Source organism: Prosopis cineraria, unplaced genomic scaffold (genome assembly GCF_029017545.1).
Source record: "Prosopis cineraria cultivar Desert tree isolate PC_DT_omini unplaced genomic scaffold, ASM2901754v1 PC13, whole genome shotgun sequence".
Lineage (NCBI taxonomy): Eukaryota > Viridiplantae > Streptophyta > Magnoliopsida > Fabales > Fabaceae > Prosopis > Prosopis cineraria.
Window position 1 is genome coordinate 9,786,920 of NW_026555344.1, and position 16,834 is coordinate 9,803,753.

The 16,834-nt window shown below is 31.2% G+C and overlaps 2 protein-coding genes across 4 annotated transcripts; both read left to right on the plus strand.

Annotated features, from left to right (window-relative positions):
* The first annotated feature begins 1,464 nt into the window (after positions 1 to 1,464).
* On the plus strand, positions 1,465 to 4,088 carry LOC129291828 (probable N-acetyltransferase HLS1). 2 transcript variants are annotated; one of them, XM_054929368.1, is made up of 3 exons: positions 1,465 to 1,768; positions 1,953 to 2,086; positions 3,081 to 4,088. In XM_054929368.1, the coding sequence occupies exons 1-3, from the start codon at positions 1,541 to 1,543 to the stop codon at positions 3,925 to 3,927; spliced, it is 1,209 nt and encodes a 402-aa protein (XP_054785343.1). In that variant the 5' UTR covers positions 1,465 to 1,540; the 3' UTR covers positions 3,928 to 4,088. The 2 variants fall into 2 exon arrangements, with proteins under 2 accessions (XP_054785343.1, XP_054785344.1); XM_054929369.1 differs by having other exon boundaries at positions 1,956 to 2,086.
* Positions 4,089 to 9,330: 5,242 nt separating this feature from the next.
* LOC129290324 (galactoside 2-alpha-L-fucosyltransferase-like) lies at positions 9,331 to 12,802 on the plus strand. Of its 2 annotated transcripts, XM_054927066.1 has the most exons (4): positions 9,331 to 9,567; positions 9,907 to 10,239; positions 10,376 to 10,465; positions 10,872 to 12,802. In XM_054927066.1, the coding sequence occupies exons 2-4, from the start codon at positions 9,972 to 9,974 to the stop codon at positions 12,350 to 12,352; spliced, it is 1,839 nt and encodes a 612-aa protein (XP_054783041.1). In that variant the 5' UTR covers positions 9,331 to 9,567; positions 9,907 to 9,971; the 3' UTR covers positions 12,353 to 12,802. The 2 variants fall into 2 exon arrangements, with proteins under 2 accessions (XP_054783041.1, XP_054783042.1); XM_054927067.1 differs by lacking the exon at positions 9,331 to 9,567 and having other exon boundaries at positions 10,093 to 10,235.
* The last annotated feature ends 4,032 nt before the right edge of the window (positions 12,803 to 16,834 follow it).

Here is a 16,834-nt window from a genome sequence, read left to right on the forward strand (position 1 = left end):
ATTCTTTTAAAACATAAACAAACAAGTGAATGCATAGATGAGAATTTAAAAGGAACTTGCTATGTGTACGTGTTCTTCATCATCATCAACCTCCTGACACTTCTGTATCCTCCCACATGTTCATCAAAAACGTGCTCAATCCCATTATGCTTTTCTTCCTCCTCAGTCTTATAAATGATGAGAAAGAAAGGCTTCAACTTTTTAACCAGAATCGCTTTTCAAATGTTCTTTTAATCAAAGAGTTTTAACAGTTTGCTGAAGGGGAAAATTTAACTAAGAAGTAAGAACCAAAAGGACAGTTTAGCTGAGTACTGAGTAGTCGCTAACCAGTTTGTGCATGTTGGGATAGTTCAAGTAACCAATTTTTTCGGACTTAAACTCATGGTTTCATAAAAATATATTCAAACACCAAAAGTAAATCAGTGAAATTCACAAGATTAACTAATCACTACCTCAAAACCACATTTACCCAAAAACGACAATTTGCCATTCATATGCAAACTACAGGTACGTTTATATATCCGTTAGAAAAAAATTAATTAATATAATTGATTTTAAATATAATATAATTAATTATATTATGTGATATAGTTGATTTTAAGGAGAATTGAAAAGTAGAATTGAAAATCAAATAAAATTATAGTTTTCTAAAAATATATCTAATCAATTTTATATTCAAAATCATGATTTTTATAAAAATATTCAAATTCCCTTGTGCATGTCAAAATTATGATTATCTCATAAGTTACTATTATCTATTTTTCAATTCAGCTTTCCAATTGTACTTTTTTTAAAAAATTTTAAAAATCATATAACTTCTATTTTATAAATCATAAATTTAAATTCATAATTGATTTTGACATGAAAACTTAAAAGAAAGTCATCCGTTTAAATCTTCAAATATTTCAGTGGTTCCATTAAAACATTACCCTAAACTACTATGGCTCCCATTGTTGTTAGTCATGATTATCCCTTTTTTGACTCTTCATGAAGGTTAATGTGAAGAGAAGACCCTTTAACTGGTGTGTGTATGTGTGTGTGTGCTTATATTTATATTATTTAAATCTTTTTGAGTTCTCTTTTCCTTCTGTCAAATTAACAAGGCCAGATACCTCAAATGTCAACAATAATTGAAGTCATGTCTAATCTATTCATTCTATTATCATCTTACAATAAAATAAAGAGAAAAAGTACAAAGGTGCAACAATTCATCATTTGGATATTGCCATGTGTATTATTAGATCACGCATTACAGCCATAAAAGATAGGATCATGATAGAATAAAAACAAGAGAATGGCAAGTTTAGATATTCATTTTTCTTTCATCCCAAAACAATCAAGGTCCACTAAATTGTGGGGATGTGCCACGTCAGTATATTCCTGCCCTGGGCCTTCTAAGATGTGCATATAATGTCTGTGTTTGTGACTCTTGAGTATTTATATTTACGTTCTGTGCCTTGAACTAGCATAACAAAGAAGCAAAAGACATAAAATATATCATTAGCCTTCCTTCTCTGTTTCTTGCTATCACTGAGCCACCATGTCTCTGAAGATAGCGGCTGAAAGTTGGCCAAAAACGCCATCAGAGACGGCAGAGGATAACAAGTCAGTGGTGGTGAAAGAGTATGATGAAGAGAGACACAAAGTGGCAATAGAGAAAATGGAGAGCCTTTGTGAAGTTGGGCAGAGAGGAAAAACATCTCTTATCACAGACCTCATGGGAGATCCAATATGCCGTATTCGTCACTTCCCAATACACATCATGCTGGTAAGACACCAAAATAGCTTAAGGTATTTTGGAAGGGCTCATCACACACTTATGCAGTTGTGATTAATTCTCTAGTCACTTGGTGTGGGACTATCATATATTATGCTAAAACTTAGATGAACTTGAAGTCATATCTATGGATTGAGATTGAAATATTGATACTTGTTTGCATGTGTGTATGAAGCAGGTTGCAGAATATGGAGAAGAAGGAGAAGTTGTTGGAGTGATACGAGGATGCGTGAAAACAGTTGCAAGATTGAGTTCAGTTTATGTAAAGGTGGCTTATCTTCTAGGGCTCAGGGTCTGCCCAACAAGAAGGTACACAATTCCATTCTTTGACATGATCATCTTAGTTTTCTGCCATCTGGTTTCTGCACTGCACATTCCATGAAAGCTTATGAGGGAATCCAAAAGAGAGGTGACAGTTACTGCTCTTGATTGGTGTGAAGTTTAGTGCACACGTTCAAGATCACAACATGTCTTATATCATTAGGTAAAGTAGGTTATATATATGGATTGCACAATGTTATTATGCTTTGTCAACAACCAAGCCTTTGTATATAATGTTAATCAAGATATCTCGTTCAACAATTTTTATAGGTATTTTCTTTGTTTTTCCTCTGCTTTTCTTAACAAGGTTATATGTTTCACTTTCTTTATTGGTATCTCTCATGATCTTTTTTATTCATGTCTAAGTCATCTCAAATGATTTTTTATCATCTTTTCCTTAATAGATATCATGTTACTTTTTCTCATGTACGCTCATTTAACATATAGTAAAAGAGCAAGAAAATATGCAGTCACCACAGTTTCTGTTCTCTTTTCCTGTTCCACAACATATTCACAAGTGTTTGGCTCAGAAACTGTTTTGCCAGTGTCTTCTTTTTCTCTCCACATGCGGTGTGATTTCTTGGTTCTAATTCCTCTCTGACATCATAGAATAAGCAAAAAAAAAAAAGAAAGAAAGAAAAAAATATTGTGGGGAGGATTAGATTCCAAGGAAAAAGACAGGTAATGTTCCACGTATCATGGAACAGTGGAAAAGCATTAGCCAACCAGCCAGCTAGCCCGGCATTGACACATGTATGACAAAGAAACCTGAACTAGGACCTAGGAACTAGGAATTAATAGCCTGTCTTATTTTATTCTCACCCATATATCTAATATCTCTGAACTTGTTCCACATGTATGCCTACTTTTTCCTCCTCTCTCCAAAAGATTCCAATGGTCTTGTTCTTCATTCTAGATTCTAATTCCTCTATGATCACTTTTCATTATATAAACATATAATCAGTATCTGCAAAATATACAGGCGACTTGGCATTGGCACAAAACTAGTTGAACACTTGGAAGAATGGTGCAAACAGAAAGGAGCCAAGTATGCATATATAGCAACAGACTGTACAAATGAGGCATCCATCAATTTGTTCACAAAAAAATGCGGCTACTCAAAGTTCAGAACTCTAACCATGTTGGTTCAACCTGTTCATGCTCACTACAAGCCGGTGAGCTCAAGCATTGCCGTGGTTCGCCTCCCGCCGTGGCTAGCCAGGTCCATGTACAACAAGTTGCTTGCCAATTCAGAATTTCACCCTCAAGACATTGGCTTGATCTTGTCTAACAAGCTCAATTTAGGGACCTTCATGAGCATCCCCAAGAGATACCTCTCAAAGTGGGACCCAAAAACAGGCATTATTCCTCCAAATTTTGCCATGTTAAGTGTGTGGAACACCAAGGAAGTGTTCAAACTACAAGTTAAGGGAATTTCACCACTAGCTCAAGCCTTGTGTGCTGGAACAAGGTTATTAGATTCATGCGTGCCATGTTTGAAGCTACCTTCATTTCCTGATGTGTTTAAGCCATTTGGGGTTTATTTCTTGTATGGATTACACATGGAAGGCAAGAATGGCAGGTTTCTGATGAGGTCTTTGTGTGAGTTTGTGCATAATATGGCTAGGGATGATGCTGGTTGTGAGGCTGTTGTGGCTGAACTGGGTCAATGGGACCCAGTTAGAGAGGCGGTCCCACATTGGAACAAGTTCTCGTGGGCTGAGGATATGTGGTGTATCAAGAAACTGGAGAAATATGGGCCGTTTGATTGGATCACATCTAGATCTTCTTCTACACCAGTAATTTTTGTTGACCCTCGTGACTTTTGAATTTGAGAAGTTTGGACGAGACTTCAATAAAGCTTTTTAATTATTTGATGTTAGGATCATTTCCTATCAAGATGTTATGTTTTATTTAAAACTTGAACATCTTGACTATGTTCTAGTTACTTCAGTGCCAAAATCCCCAGATTCAACATCAATTGTTAATATTTCGAATATTCCCCATGTTTTCATTTGCATCAACTTTCAGCAAATCCACTTTTTACATTCATCATCCCTTAAATATAAAAGTGTCGATTGATCAATATGCGTGCATGTCTGTGTGAAACAAATGGGTTTCTAATATTTGTCGGGTGAAATCTATAAAAATGTGTTGGTTCATTTACCTTGAAAAGCCGAAAAAAATGTAGAGGGGATCCCCTTTTCTATTTTAATAGAAACAGAAAAGTTAAAAACTACAAAATTCCATGATCACGCATTGGTAACTGAGGTGATTATTTAACAAGAAAACTAATTATTTAAATTTATACACTTTAAATATTTTTTCAGTTAAATTAAGATGTGAATTTTTTATAGATCAAACATCGTGTTATGAAATCTTTTAATTTTTTAATTTAAAATCCCCTGATTCTAATTTAATTAAAAAGATATATATTTAAATCCCTGAATTTATTTATTTAAAAAAAAAAGCAAGAGAAAACTGTGCAGGTCTTGCTACAAGGCTCATTATTTATAAATATTCAACTTTTACCCCAGAAGCCCCTTTTCTTTACGAGACATGGTAAATAATTTAACATATATTTTTTTTTCACTTGTTTTTTTTTTACTAAATAAATTATATAGATGCATTCTTTCTAGTGGAGGAGCACGTGCCACAACCCACAACGTATCATCAAATCTCCTAACAATGATATTCAATCTCAACATGAGTGACTTTTCCCTAATTCGTAATCACTCACAATGTGTAGAGTTTCTATTAGCAAATATTGTTGCAGGTAGTCCTAAACTTTTTTCACCTTATATAGATATTGGTTGTTAATAATTCAAATGATGTGGTACAATTCATGTAATTACCCTCATCTAATAGCATAAGACTTGTTGCTGTATATATATTGCTTAACATAATGAATAGATTTTCATAATAAATGAGGAAATGAAATATGACATTCCACAATTTTAAATTACATTTTCATTTCAAGTCATTTAAAAATTAACTTTCTCAATAGATGGTCGTCTCAAGAGATATTTTAAGTTGTTAGCAAGAACTTGCATGATAATAGAGATTAATTTCAATTAGTTCACACATGAAACCTCAATCATGTCTATATGAAGCAATTTTAGATCTCTTATTTCTTGACATTGCCAAAATTATCCCAAGTTACCTGCTAGAGAGGCTGGATGATTGTCTTACCCTTGTAGCTGACATGAAACTTTGCCTTGGCCAAGAGCCCCTGTGTTCAGAATGAATGCTTTTAAGATGATATGCACATTTTCAGCAATAAAACAAACAAACAAAGGTAATGAAAATTTTAGTTTCTTAAATTTATTTTTTATTGATTTGATCCCTTAAGTTTACCTCTATTATTGATTTAATCCTTATTGTTTAAAGAGGATATAACAATTTTAAAATTTGTTAATATGGATAACAAAATATTGAATTGGCAAACATGAGATTAATGAAAAGAAGTATAATTATTTATGTAAAATAGAAAAAAAAACTCCAAAATTGAAAAAAAATTAAAAGAATAAAACACTGCGTGAGGGCTAAACTGATAAAAATAAAATGATTTGAGTGTTAACTTGTTCTTATATAGCCACAAATACATAAAAAATCATTAATATATTTTATATATCAAATTAATTTAAACATCATTTTGTTTTTTAAAATCAAGACCTAAAAAACAAGCATGATAACTTCAGAAAACTTAAGGGATTGAGTTGATAAAAAATTAAATTTAAAAAATTAAATTAATAATTGAGACAAATTTAAGGAATTAAAAGTTTTATTATCAAAAAAAAAGGGTCAAACTTCCACATCTTGACTAAGTTGCATTTACCTCAGTGTCAAATTCTCCAGATTCAGTAGCAATGTTGATGTCTGTAATAATCTTAACAAGATCTACCCGTAATCCAGGTCGATCTGCTGTCTCCACATAAAGCAAACTGCAAAAATTATAATTAAAGAAAAAATCAAGAAAGCAAAAGCAGAGTGTATTGCCAAGAAAAAATATTGTTTATGTCAATTTAAGTTATGCAACTCTTGTCCGGATCAGAATAGCTATCATATTTATTGAGAATGAAAAGGCGATATGCATTACCTTCTATATGAGCCATCATTGGAGATACTTATATGGGTTGCTATGTCCACGTCAACCTGAAATGAGAGGAAAAAAAAATTGGAAACCAACTTGTATGAGGCCAAGGTTACAAAAATATTCCTACAATGAATGTTAACTAATGTAAAACCTGAATAAAAGAATGATGAACATGATGAATCGATGATTAAACAACATGATATCATGAGCTTGGTTCAACCAACTTTAAGGAGGTTAACATCGGTCCTCCTTATCTCAAAGTATCCTTGGGATTCATGGTTTTTTCTCCAAGTTGAAGTTGTATTGTTCATCATTCTTTTATTCAGGTTTTACATTAGTTAACATTGAACTTGATAAGTGTTTATATTTATGCCTGTTATTAATCGAGAAGAATAATTGGGTAACATCAAAACTTCCTCAAAGTATAATCAGACAGAAATAAGCATCACAGACATGTCACAGAAATATAAAACTATTTGACGCTTACGTAAATGCTGACAGAAACAAAGAAACAAAGAAACTATTTTGCTGAGTTTAATTCAATTATCAATGAATTTTGTAATAATTAATTTCTGTGTGTGACACTTGATTGTAATTCTCTCACCTTAAATTTATCTGGATGTGGTAGAAAACAACATTTAATTGGGATTTATGACTTCGAACTAAATTATACACATTCATCACCTGCTCTTTTGGAGGCCTTAATCCAAAGGCTGCTCCCATTGCTAGCTGGGCACTTGATTCCTGAACAACCAGTTTGAACCATTTCACTAATTTCAACCACAGAACATGCTGGTCCATACCAATTAAACCAAATCACACATTGATAAAGTAAAGGAGAGTATTTAGGAAGCATTTGGTAAATAAATAAACAAATGAAATAGTGCAATTAACAAATAAAGTAGATAAGTTCTAATATAATTTAAAGGAGGAATAATTTTATTATTTTTCTTAGAATTTAATATCAAATCAGTACATTTAGATTATAATGAAATTTTAAAAATTTTAAAATTTTAAATATAAATAAGTTTAAGTAAGGATTCTTTATTGAAATTTTTCAATTTTTGTTCCGAATGAACTTTATTGAAAACACATTTAAGTGAGGTTAAAAGTGGATTTTGCCAACATTGATATATAAAAGCTTTTGAGATGTACGTTTGGCCGACACCCTCAAAGAATATCACGAATTCACAGTGAATGAGACTTGGAGCCACACCTTTTGTCTAATCGCAAGAAAAAATTTTGATCTGATCCAATTATCTATATATAAATTAATATTTATTTTGTATTACAATGTAAAACCCATAGTTTATAATAACTAATATTTTTTATTAAGGTTAATTATTAGCTATGAATAATTCAACTTTAAATTATGTGTAATACACAATTTTATCTAATTGTATTTAAATAAAATAAATAAATTCAATTTTTATAATCATAAAGTGCCTTTTAACTTGAATAAAATATAAAACATAACATATCAAATTTTATAATATTTTAAAAATTTATAACATATTTGTCAAACATTTTTAATGTGAATTTTTTATAAAAAATTATAAATAATAAAATACATTTTTTATGTAATTGTATATTCAAAAACATTTTTTATTATATATAATCTAAACAACTTTTAATCTACTAAATTAATTTTTTTAAAAAAATTGTATCCAAATATTTGAATTTTGTTATAATAGACTTTGATAAAATAAATTTTTGATAAATTAATTTTTAGTCAATAGAAAAACCAAACACATCTAGTGCTAGTCGTGTCAATGGTGGATGGAAATAGAGAATGGATGAAGAGCAACAAGAAAGAGGAAAAGAAGTTACCGAAAGAAGCGATGATTGGTATTTGGTAGCTAAAAATTTATTTTCACCAATTTTTTGTTTAAAATTTATATTGAAAATGCCCCCCCCCCCAACCCCTTCTTATCCTCAAAAACAAACATGACAGTTAAACATTGATTATTGAAAATATTTTTAAAAATGGTAAAACGGAGGTTAAGAAAAGGAATATAAATAAAAAAAACAAAAGAAGTTACATCCTATCATATGTAGAGTAAACGACTTGAAATATATCTATGTTTTAGAGGGAAAAATTTATACACTTATAAGGGTTCTGTTTTTTTTTTTTTTTTTTGTTTTTGTTTTTTTGTGCTTATTATAAGGGTAACATGCGACGCTCACATGCCTGCCATTGACACTTATGAGCTATCTGGAAAGAGAGAAAATATAGGGAGAAAAAAACTAGCAGACATGATAGAAGGGATGGCCAATAAAAAAAAAAAAAAGTAAATAAAGACAGGGTGATGATAGAAGGGAAAATAGTAAAATATTAAATTTATAATATTAAAAATTAAACTGTTTAAATTTAATATGAATGATCTAAATTGAATAAATGACAATAAAATTTTTTTAAATTATTAAATAATAATTTAATTTTTAAAATGTTATAATTTTAATAAAATTTTTAAGAAATTCTGTGATAATAAATTTTAAATTAAAAAAATTATTTTATCTTTATTGATAAATTGTGATTTCTTGTCAAGTTTGTGATTATTTGAATAAAAATTATTATTCTTTAAATAAAAATTATGATTGAAGCTTATTATTTTGAGAATTTATTTTTCAATAATAAAAATTATATTTAAAAAGTTTTAATTTTTTGTTCAATTTTTACGATTTACAAAATAAATATTGTTATTTCTTAAATAAAAATTATAATGAGGATTTGTTATTTTAAAATTTATTTTTCAATAATAAAAATTACACTTGATAAATTATGATTTTTTATTCAACTCTTATAATTCACAAAATAAAAATTATTATTCCTTAAGTAAAAATTATAATTAGGACTTATTTTTATTTTTAATAATAATAAAATAATTTTTTATTTTAAAATTTATTAATACAAAAGTTTTTAAAAACTCCATTAACATTATAACATTTTTATGATCAAGATTATTATTTATATAATTTAAAAAAATGTATTATTATTTTTTATATTTGAGATAAATACTTCATATTCATATATAATTCACAATTTTGATATGATCAGCATTGGAGTGTGAACTCCCAGCTCTCTTATGTGATTCTTTTTTGGAATTACTTTTTTATTTTTGAATCATTTTATTATTTACCGTACAACCCAATTGTTGGAGAATGCCTCTTCCCTACATGTCTTCCTACGCTCCTTGATCCCATTTTGCCAAAATCCTCCGATCAAACTCAGAAAAAAGAAGGAAACTTGAGGGTCTACGCTCTTCAGGAAGTCAATTGGCGTATATGGTTGTGTTGGTAGAGCTACAGCTTTCTCAAATGAACTTTCCAGAAGATTGCGGATTTGTACCGCGAGGTCTTCCGGTGTGGATGTGTGAGTATTTCCATTTCTTTTTTGATTTTCACTTGTTTGAGAAGAAACCGTTCAATTCTGGGTTCTCGATCGCATTTGATGCGGAATGCAAAACCGAAAGTGGAAAAAAAAAAAACTTTTTATAATTTGTTTATACAGTTCATCTTTTTTGCGTATCTTCCATCACGGTGGAATGTACTGTGGAAATTAACTACCAGACAGACATGTTCTTATCTTTTCAAGACCTCAATATGTTAAACTGCTATATTATTGTGTACATTCTAGGTAATTAATTCTTTTTGTTACATTTCTACGTGGACAATTTGATATCTGAAGCTTCCTGTATCTTACTTATTGAAGGTGTTGGCTACTGCAATCAAATCTGAGCTGTAGTGTAAGCAGTTCTGTAAAATCTTTGAGCCAAAATGGATAAAACTAAGTCAAATACATTCAAGGGATTCAGAACATTCTTGGTGGTGGGTTTCATTGCTTTTCCCATTTTAGTCATAGTTACTCTAATAAACCAACACTCAATGTCTGATCTCGTTGAGGAAGTTCCGAAAACTAACTTGCTGGGTGGAAGAGTCCATAACAATTCTGCGAATATCTTAAAGGAAGCTGAAGATGTTAGTATTACTGTAACCCCTCAAGCAAGGGGAGGAAAAGTCCAGAATATTACAGGATCAGAGGTAGGTAAGGCCATTGTTTGCAATCTATTTCTATTATCTATGACATCATTTTTTTAATCATATATTCTCATTCATTTTCTCAAGTTTACCGTATCTGATTCTGATGTAATCTATCTTTGACTATTCAACCTGTATGTCAGTTAACGACAAGATGTTAGAACAAAAGGCTCACAATGATTCACCTGCGGCCTCTGAAGAAATCAGCCTAAAAAATAGAACCTCAGATGCTGGTACGACCATTGTTTGCGGCTTAACTTCATCCTATTTAATTTTGTGTTATTCCTAATCATTTTTTTTATTACAAAATGACAATTATTTCTAAGATCACTATAAAGGACCTTCTAGTTAATACTATTATGACTTTAAGTTCGAGTTACAGCATTCTCGGCTTCACTTGAACTTTTGAGTACTTGAGGTAATTTCCTATCATGATCAGCATTTGGTAGGTTACCAACTAACCTTTTGGATTTGGCAAAACAACAAGTAAACATGGTTTCATGTATTTCATTATGTTTTATGGAGCCTGGTCTGCAATAATTAAAATCTCTGCTAGAATTACAAAATTGTCTAGGCTTTTCTTTATACACTTGCAAATATGTGCATCATGCCTTCTTTCTCTTTTCCCCTTGGCTGCAGGTCAGAAGAATCAGTTGATTGCAAATGTGAGTAATGATTCATCTCTATCTGATACTGTTAACAATGATAAACTCCTCAATGAACTTCTAGCTCCCACTTTTGATGAAGGATCATGCCTGAGTAGATATCAGTCTTCCTTATATCAGAAAGCATCTCCTCACAAACCCTCACCATATCTGAAATTCAAGCTACGCAACTATGAACAGCTTCATAGAGGTTGTGGACCCCTTTCCAAATTCTTTGATAAAGTCATGAAAATGGGCAAAAAATCTAGCAAAAATATTGCGGCTACAAAGTGTAAATACCTTGTTTGGACAGCTGCCAATGGCTTGGGGAATAGGATGATAACCTTGGCTGCAGCATTCCTTTATGCTATGCTCACAGATCGAGTTCTACTTGTCAGATTTGGGTCTGATATGGTTGGTCTTTATTGTGAGCCATTTCCTGATTCATCATGGTTATTGCCCCAGAATTTTCCTCGTCGCAAAGAACAGAAACATATTGAAAGCTATGAAAGCTTGTTAAACAAGACGCATGGTTCAAATGTGATTTGGCCATCATTTCTAGTTCTCAATCTACAACACACCCATGATGGTCATAATAATTTTTTTCATTGTGATCATAGCCAAAGTCTTCTCCAGAAAATTCCTGTTCTGATTTTGAAGTCAGATCAATATTTTTCCCCTTCTCTTTTCATGATTCCATCTTTTGGGCAAGAGCTAAGCAAAATGTTCCCAGTAAAAGACACAGTTTTCCACCATCTGGGACGCTACCTTTTTCACCCATCGAATGAGGTATGGGATGCTATTAGCAGGTTCTACAAAGCCCACTTGGCCAAGGCAAATGAGAAGATTGGCCTCCAAGTAAGAATATATAATACTCATCGAGCTCCACATGAAACCATCATTGATGAAATATTAGCCTGTGCCTTCAAGCATAACCTGCTGCCTCAACTGGACCATCGGAAGTCAGTAATATCTCCATCGAAGAACAACACCTCAAAAGCTGTTCTAGTTGCATCTTTATACCCTGAATATGGTGAGAAGCTAAGGGCTTTGTATTTGAGCAACACAACTGTGACTGGGGAAGTTGTAAGAGTTTATCAACCAAGTCATGAAGGGCATCAAAAGTCGAATGATAATGCACACAACATCAAGGCATGGACTGAAATATATTTGCTGAGTTTGTGTGATGCATTGATCACTAGCCCCAAGTCTACTTTTGGGTATGTTGCTCAAAGTCTTGGAGGTTTGAAGCCATGGATTCTGCAGAGAGCATATCATAAACAGATCCCTGATCCACCATGTGTACAAGCTGTATCCATGGAACCTTGTTTGCACTATCCACCTAAACATGATTGTAAAGCCAACAACATAGTGAAATTTACTTCCCTTTTTCCACATATTATGCATTGTGAAGATGTAAGTAATGGATTAAAGCTGGTTGATGATCATATTCATCAGTCGGTAACAAACTCTTGACATGAGCACTGAAACATTTGCTACAGTGCCCTCAATGAGGGAGATGTCCTGAATAACATTGCCAATGCAGTTTCTTGGCTCTGGAGTTAAAGATCAAAAGCCAAACATTTGCTAAGATGTGGAAAAAGGAAATGCGGTTTCTTCTGATACAATGACTCTTTGACTATGAAGGACAACTTGTTCAGAAAATGGGAAGAGATGTGGTCCTGGCTACTTTTGTAAGGCTAAGAGTTCATCATTGCATCTTAAAAGTTAAATTGGTTTGTTATGGTATAGTGGGAAGGTGTAGGTAATCTCAACGAGACTGCTAATTTTTTTATATATTAATGAGAAACACTATCTATTCAAACTAGAATTTTTTTTTCCCCCCCGTGCATCATATATGGTGTTTTTAGAATGTTGTATTCATGGTGATGAATTATATTGTATATATAAAATTAGTTGGATTCAGTGTTTTGTTTTTTTAGAAGTAGTTTTTATATCATGTACTTCAATACTATATTACTTGTGTTCTATCAATGTCAAAAATGAGATGTATAGCAACTTCAATATTTTAAAATAAAATTTTAATTTTTTTTAAAAATAGTTGGATCACTGTAGCACTATTATAATTTATCTCAAATTTGAATTTGTTACATGATCTAAATTCACTCATTCAATAAGCACATATATATATATATATATAGAACATGGTTATTTTTTAAAACTCACTAGAAACGTTTTTCTTGACAGTTTAAATACTTTTTATTTAAATGGTGATTTAAATCTCTATTATTTAAGGTAATTATTGGATAACTCGTTTCAGATTTTGAATTTGTAGAGCTGAATTTTTATAATTTATGAAAATTAAATTTATAATTTTATTATAAATTCTCTATTTGTATTTTTAGTAAAATGTTAATCATAAGTACATCTAATTTAAACTTTTCAATTTTAAATATAATTATTAGAATTAACTATTTTTTTCAAACCATGTGAATTGATTAAAATTTGCTCATATATAAAAGCAAACAAGAATAAATTGATTGATTTAAATAATAAAATATTTAATTTTATTATTTATTACTTAAATATATATGTTATATACAATTAATTATCTTATACACATATAAAATACAAGTAACAAATGATAAATATCCTACATTTACAAAAAAAAAAAAAGATCTCATACATACTTTCTTTATTCAAAATACAAGGTATTTTTAATCGAATCTCACATATCAATAAAGTAGTTATTTACTTTTAAACTAACCTTATTTTTTTTATATTTACCCTTATTGAATACTCTACAATAAATATAAAGTCATTCATTAATAGGGGCATATTTAAAAAATAAAGGCAATAATTATATCGCAAAAGAGTAAAAATGACTTATATTTTTAAACATCCAACTCCTCAAAAAATGCCTTACATTTTTTTTGAATACATGGCCATAGCAAACTGTGAAAAAAGATTAAGATCTAATCATGTTTAAAGCTAAGAGGCTTCTACAAGCATACAGAAGGATATCAAAGATTGTAGTGTTAACATTATTGTGAGATATCTAGTGGGCTAAACAATCAGCACATTTATTTAAATCTTTATAAACATGATCAAATGTGACTATCCAATTCTTCATTGTGAGATCTCTAATTTTTGTAATGATGTCGGAGAAAGGATGACTTCCAGAGTAGTTGGAGTTGATGAGAGAAAGTGCTTCCATTAAATCCGAATGAACATTAACTTTGTATAACTTTTCATTCCAACAAAAGATAAGCCTTTCATAGATTTCCATAAACTCAGCAGCTGTGCTAGGTTGAAAGCCAAGATACTTGGAAAACCCTTTGCTCCAATTTCTTTTGTCGTTCTTTATAATGCCTCCATAAACAACAGCTCCATTAATATTAACAGCACCATCAGTGTTTAGCCTAACCTATCCGAATTCAGGTGGTTTTCAATTAGTATCATAAATAGTGCTTCTTTTATTTAAGTGATTGATTTTGGATAGAAACTTCATGTCATTACAAATTTGTTGATTGCTTAAGAAGGCAATATCACTATCTCGAATCTCATCTTTCGAGTAGAGCTTCTTGCATTTTTCTTTTTAAATATTCCAATAGGCTTGGGCAAATAAACTCTGCCAATGTGCTCTTCTTGTATTCAAGCTTCCTACTTCATTCTTTGCGTTCCATCTTATCCAGTCCTACAATCTAAGAGAAAAAAAAAAATTTCTTACATTTTTGAATGAAGGGAGTATTATTTTTTTTGAGTTTCATGCTTGTAATTATTTTTACTGTGGGTCCTGTGCTGTCTTTTTTTTTTTTTTTTGTGATCCCACATGAACTATTAATATGTAGAGTTTAAATAAAAAAAATGATGGTACTGTTCATTCAACTGTAGATAAACGGTACCATGATGTACTTTACTCTACATAGATAGATAGATAGATTGAAGTAAAAAATGGGATCACTTGATAATGTCACATGATTGGAAATATTATTATTCTATTTGGTTTATCAGAACCTGATAGATTAAATATTAAGTAATGGATAATCTTCATTTTTGATGCAATTATAAACATGCTTAGAGGCTAAGAGAACTCATGCCTCTTAATGAGCTCAAATTTAAGTTGGGATATACTTGCAAAGTGTGTATCTTTTATATCATCTCATACCTTTCCGGTGTTTTCATTTGCGGGTAATGTGGGTAATGTCAAGCTTAAAAAGCAGTTAAAATGGTCTTTGCAATCTGTAATTACTGGGAAAGTAAATTTGATGTGTGGAGATGTAAAAAGTTGTGAAATTCACTGCCATTTTAATTTTGAAATACTCACAACACCCTTAATTTACTCTCAATGAACCCTGTTTGGTACATTAATGAATTTTAGTGAATTGGGATTGGAAAGTACATTTGATATAAAGTACATGATATACTCATGGGGGTTAGGTGATGGGTCAAGTAAAATGAGCTAATTTCTCATAATATGATTAATCAAGGATTCGAATCTCCATTAAAAAAGTTGTCATATTCAATGCTTGACCGAATTTTAAATAGATTTGCCTCTATTAAAAACACACCTTACATGTAGCTAATAATAATAATTTTTTTTAAAAAAGAAATACTTTAAAAAAAATTACTTGCATTAATTTTTTTTTAATAACCAGTTAGAAATTACCAAAAGACTATAGTGTCTCTTGTAATCCTGAAACACATTTCATAATGTTCTCTCAGTTTTATCCACTGCTGTGCATAGCCACCAAGCACCGCCACTAGGACCACCTTGGACAAATAATTGTCAATAGGGAGAGAAGATGACCAAAATACTAGACAAGGAGAATCGTTCTCTCGCTAGGTCTAGAAAGTCATTGTGAACCACCACTAGGACCAACGCTGATTGTGAACCAAATTGAACTTGAACCTGACAAATTGCCATTCGTGGTGAACTCGAACTCTGAACTAGTAGCCTCTAGTGTTAACTTGAACCAGTGACTCATCACAAGTGTGTTGACCTTGTTGAATTTGGACTCGTCGTCGCGCTTGCTATTCATGGAAGAAGTCATTATAGATTTGGTTCATCGATGGAAGGGGGAAGATGAAGAATGAGAAGGCTAAAAGAGAAGGGTAGCAGACAAAAATGATGGAGGAAGAACGTCGGCATGTTGGAAGAGGATGAAAGGGATGACGTTGAGAGCCATGGTCGAGGGGCAATTTCATTTGAATATTTTCAGTCCCAAGATTTGTTTTTCTAACACCAAAGGATGTTAGTATTGAGTAACCCCATATAAGATGGAATTGAGATTGGGATTAAAATTAAACTTGTCAATGATTCATATCAAACTGTTGGGTTTTCCCAATTTCAATCCCAATTTCAACCTTCAACTCCACATATCAAACAGGGCCATACATGGATTTTTATTTGTTCCTCATCTATAAGCTATCAATTCAAGTGGCGCAAAAACAAAAAAAAAATAAAATAAAGCTATCAACTCAAGGGATTTTCAAAATACAAGGCTAATAATCCTATTGGATATTTGAGACACGTCTGGCAGCAAAATGTTCAAACTTCAAAGACTAATAATCGCTAAGTCGAATCCTGAATTTTATCTTTCTTGCAAATATTTCACGCTAACCAATCGACGCTCTTAACTTTACCATGAGAGTGGAAGGACTAAGACAAAAGTATAAAACCCTTTCGGAGAAAAATACATAGGATATTTAATCGAATGTTAAATAGAGTCTAAATAAAAGAAGATGCTTTACAATCAATTAATGGGTGGGTGCGTATTGAATCAATCTTCAGCTATGTCATATTTGTCCAATACCAATTCTTGAATAGATGTTGACATCTGAATAATTGATCATCTCTGTAATGAGAATTCTATAAAGTTAATCTACTGCTTATTTCAAAATATTTTTTATTTAAAATTCTTGTTGATTTATACAAAAATGCAATTAATATTTAACAAAATATGATACTACCTGCAATCCTATATATGAGTCAAT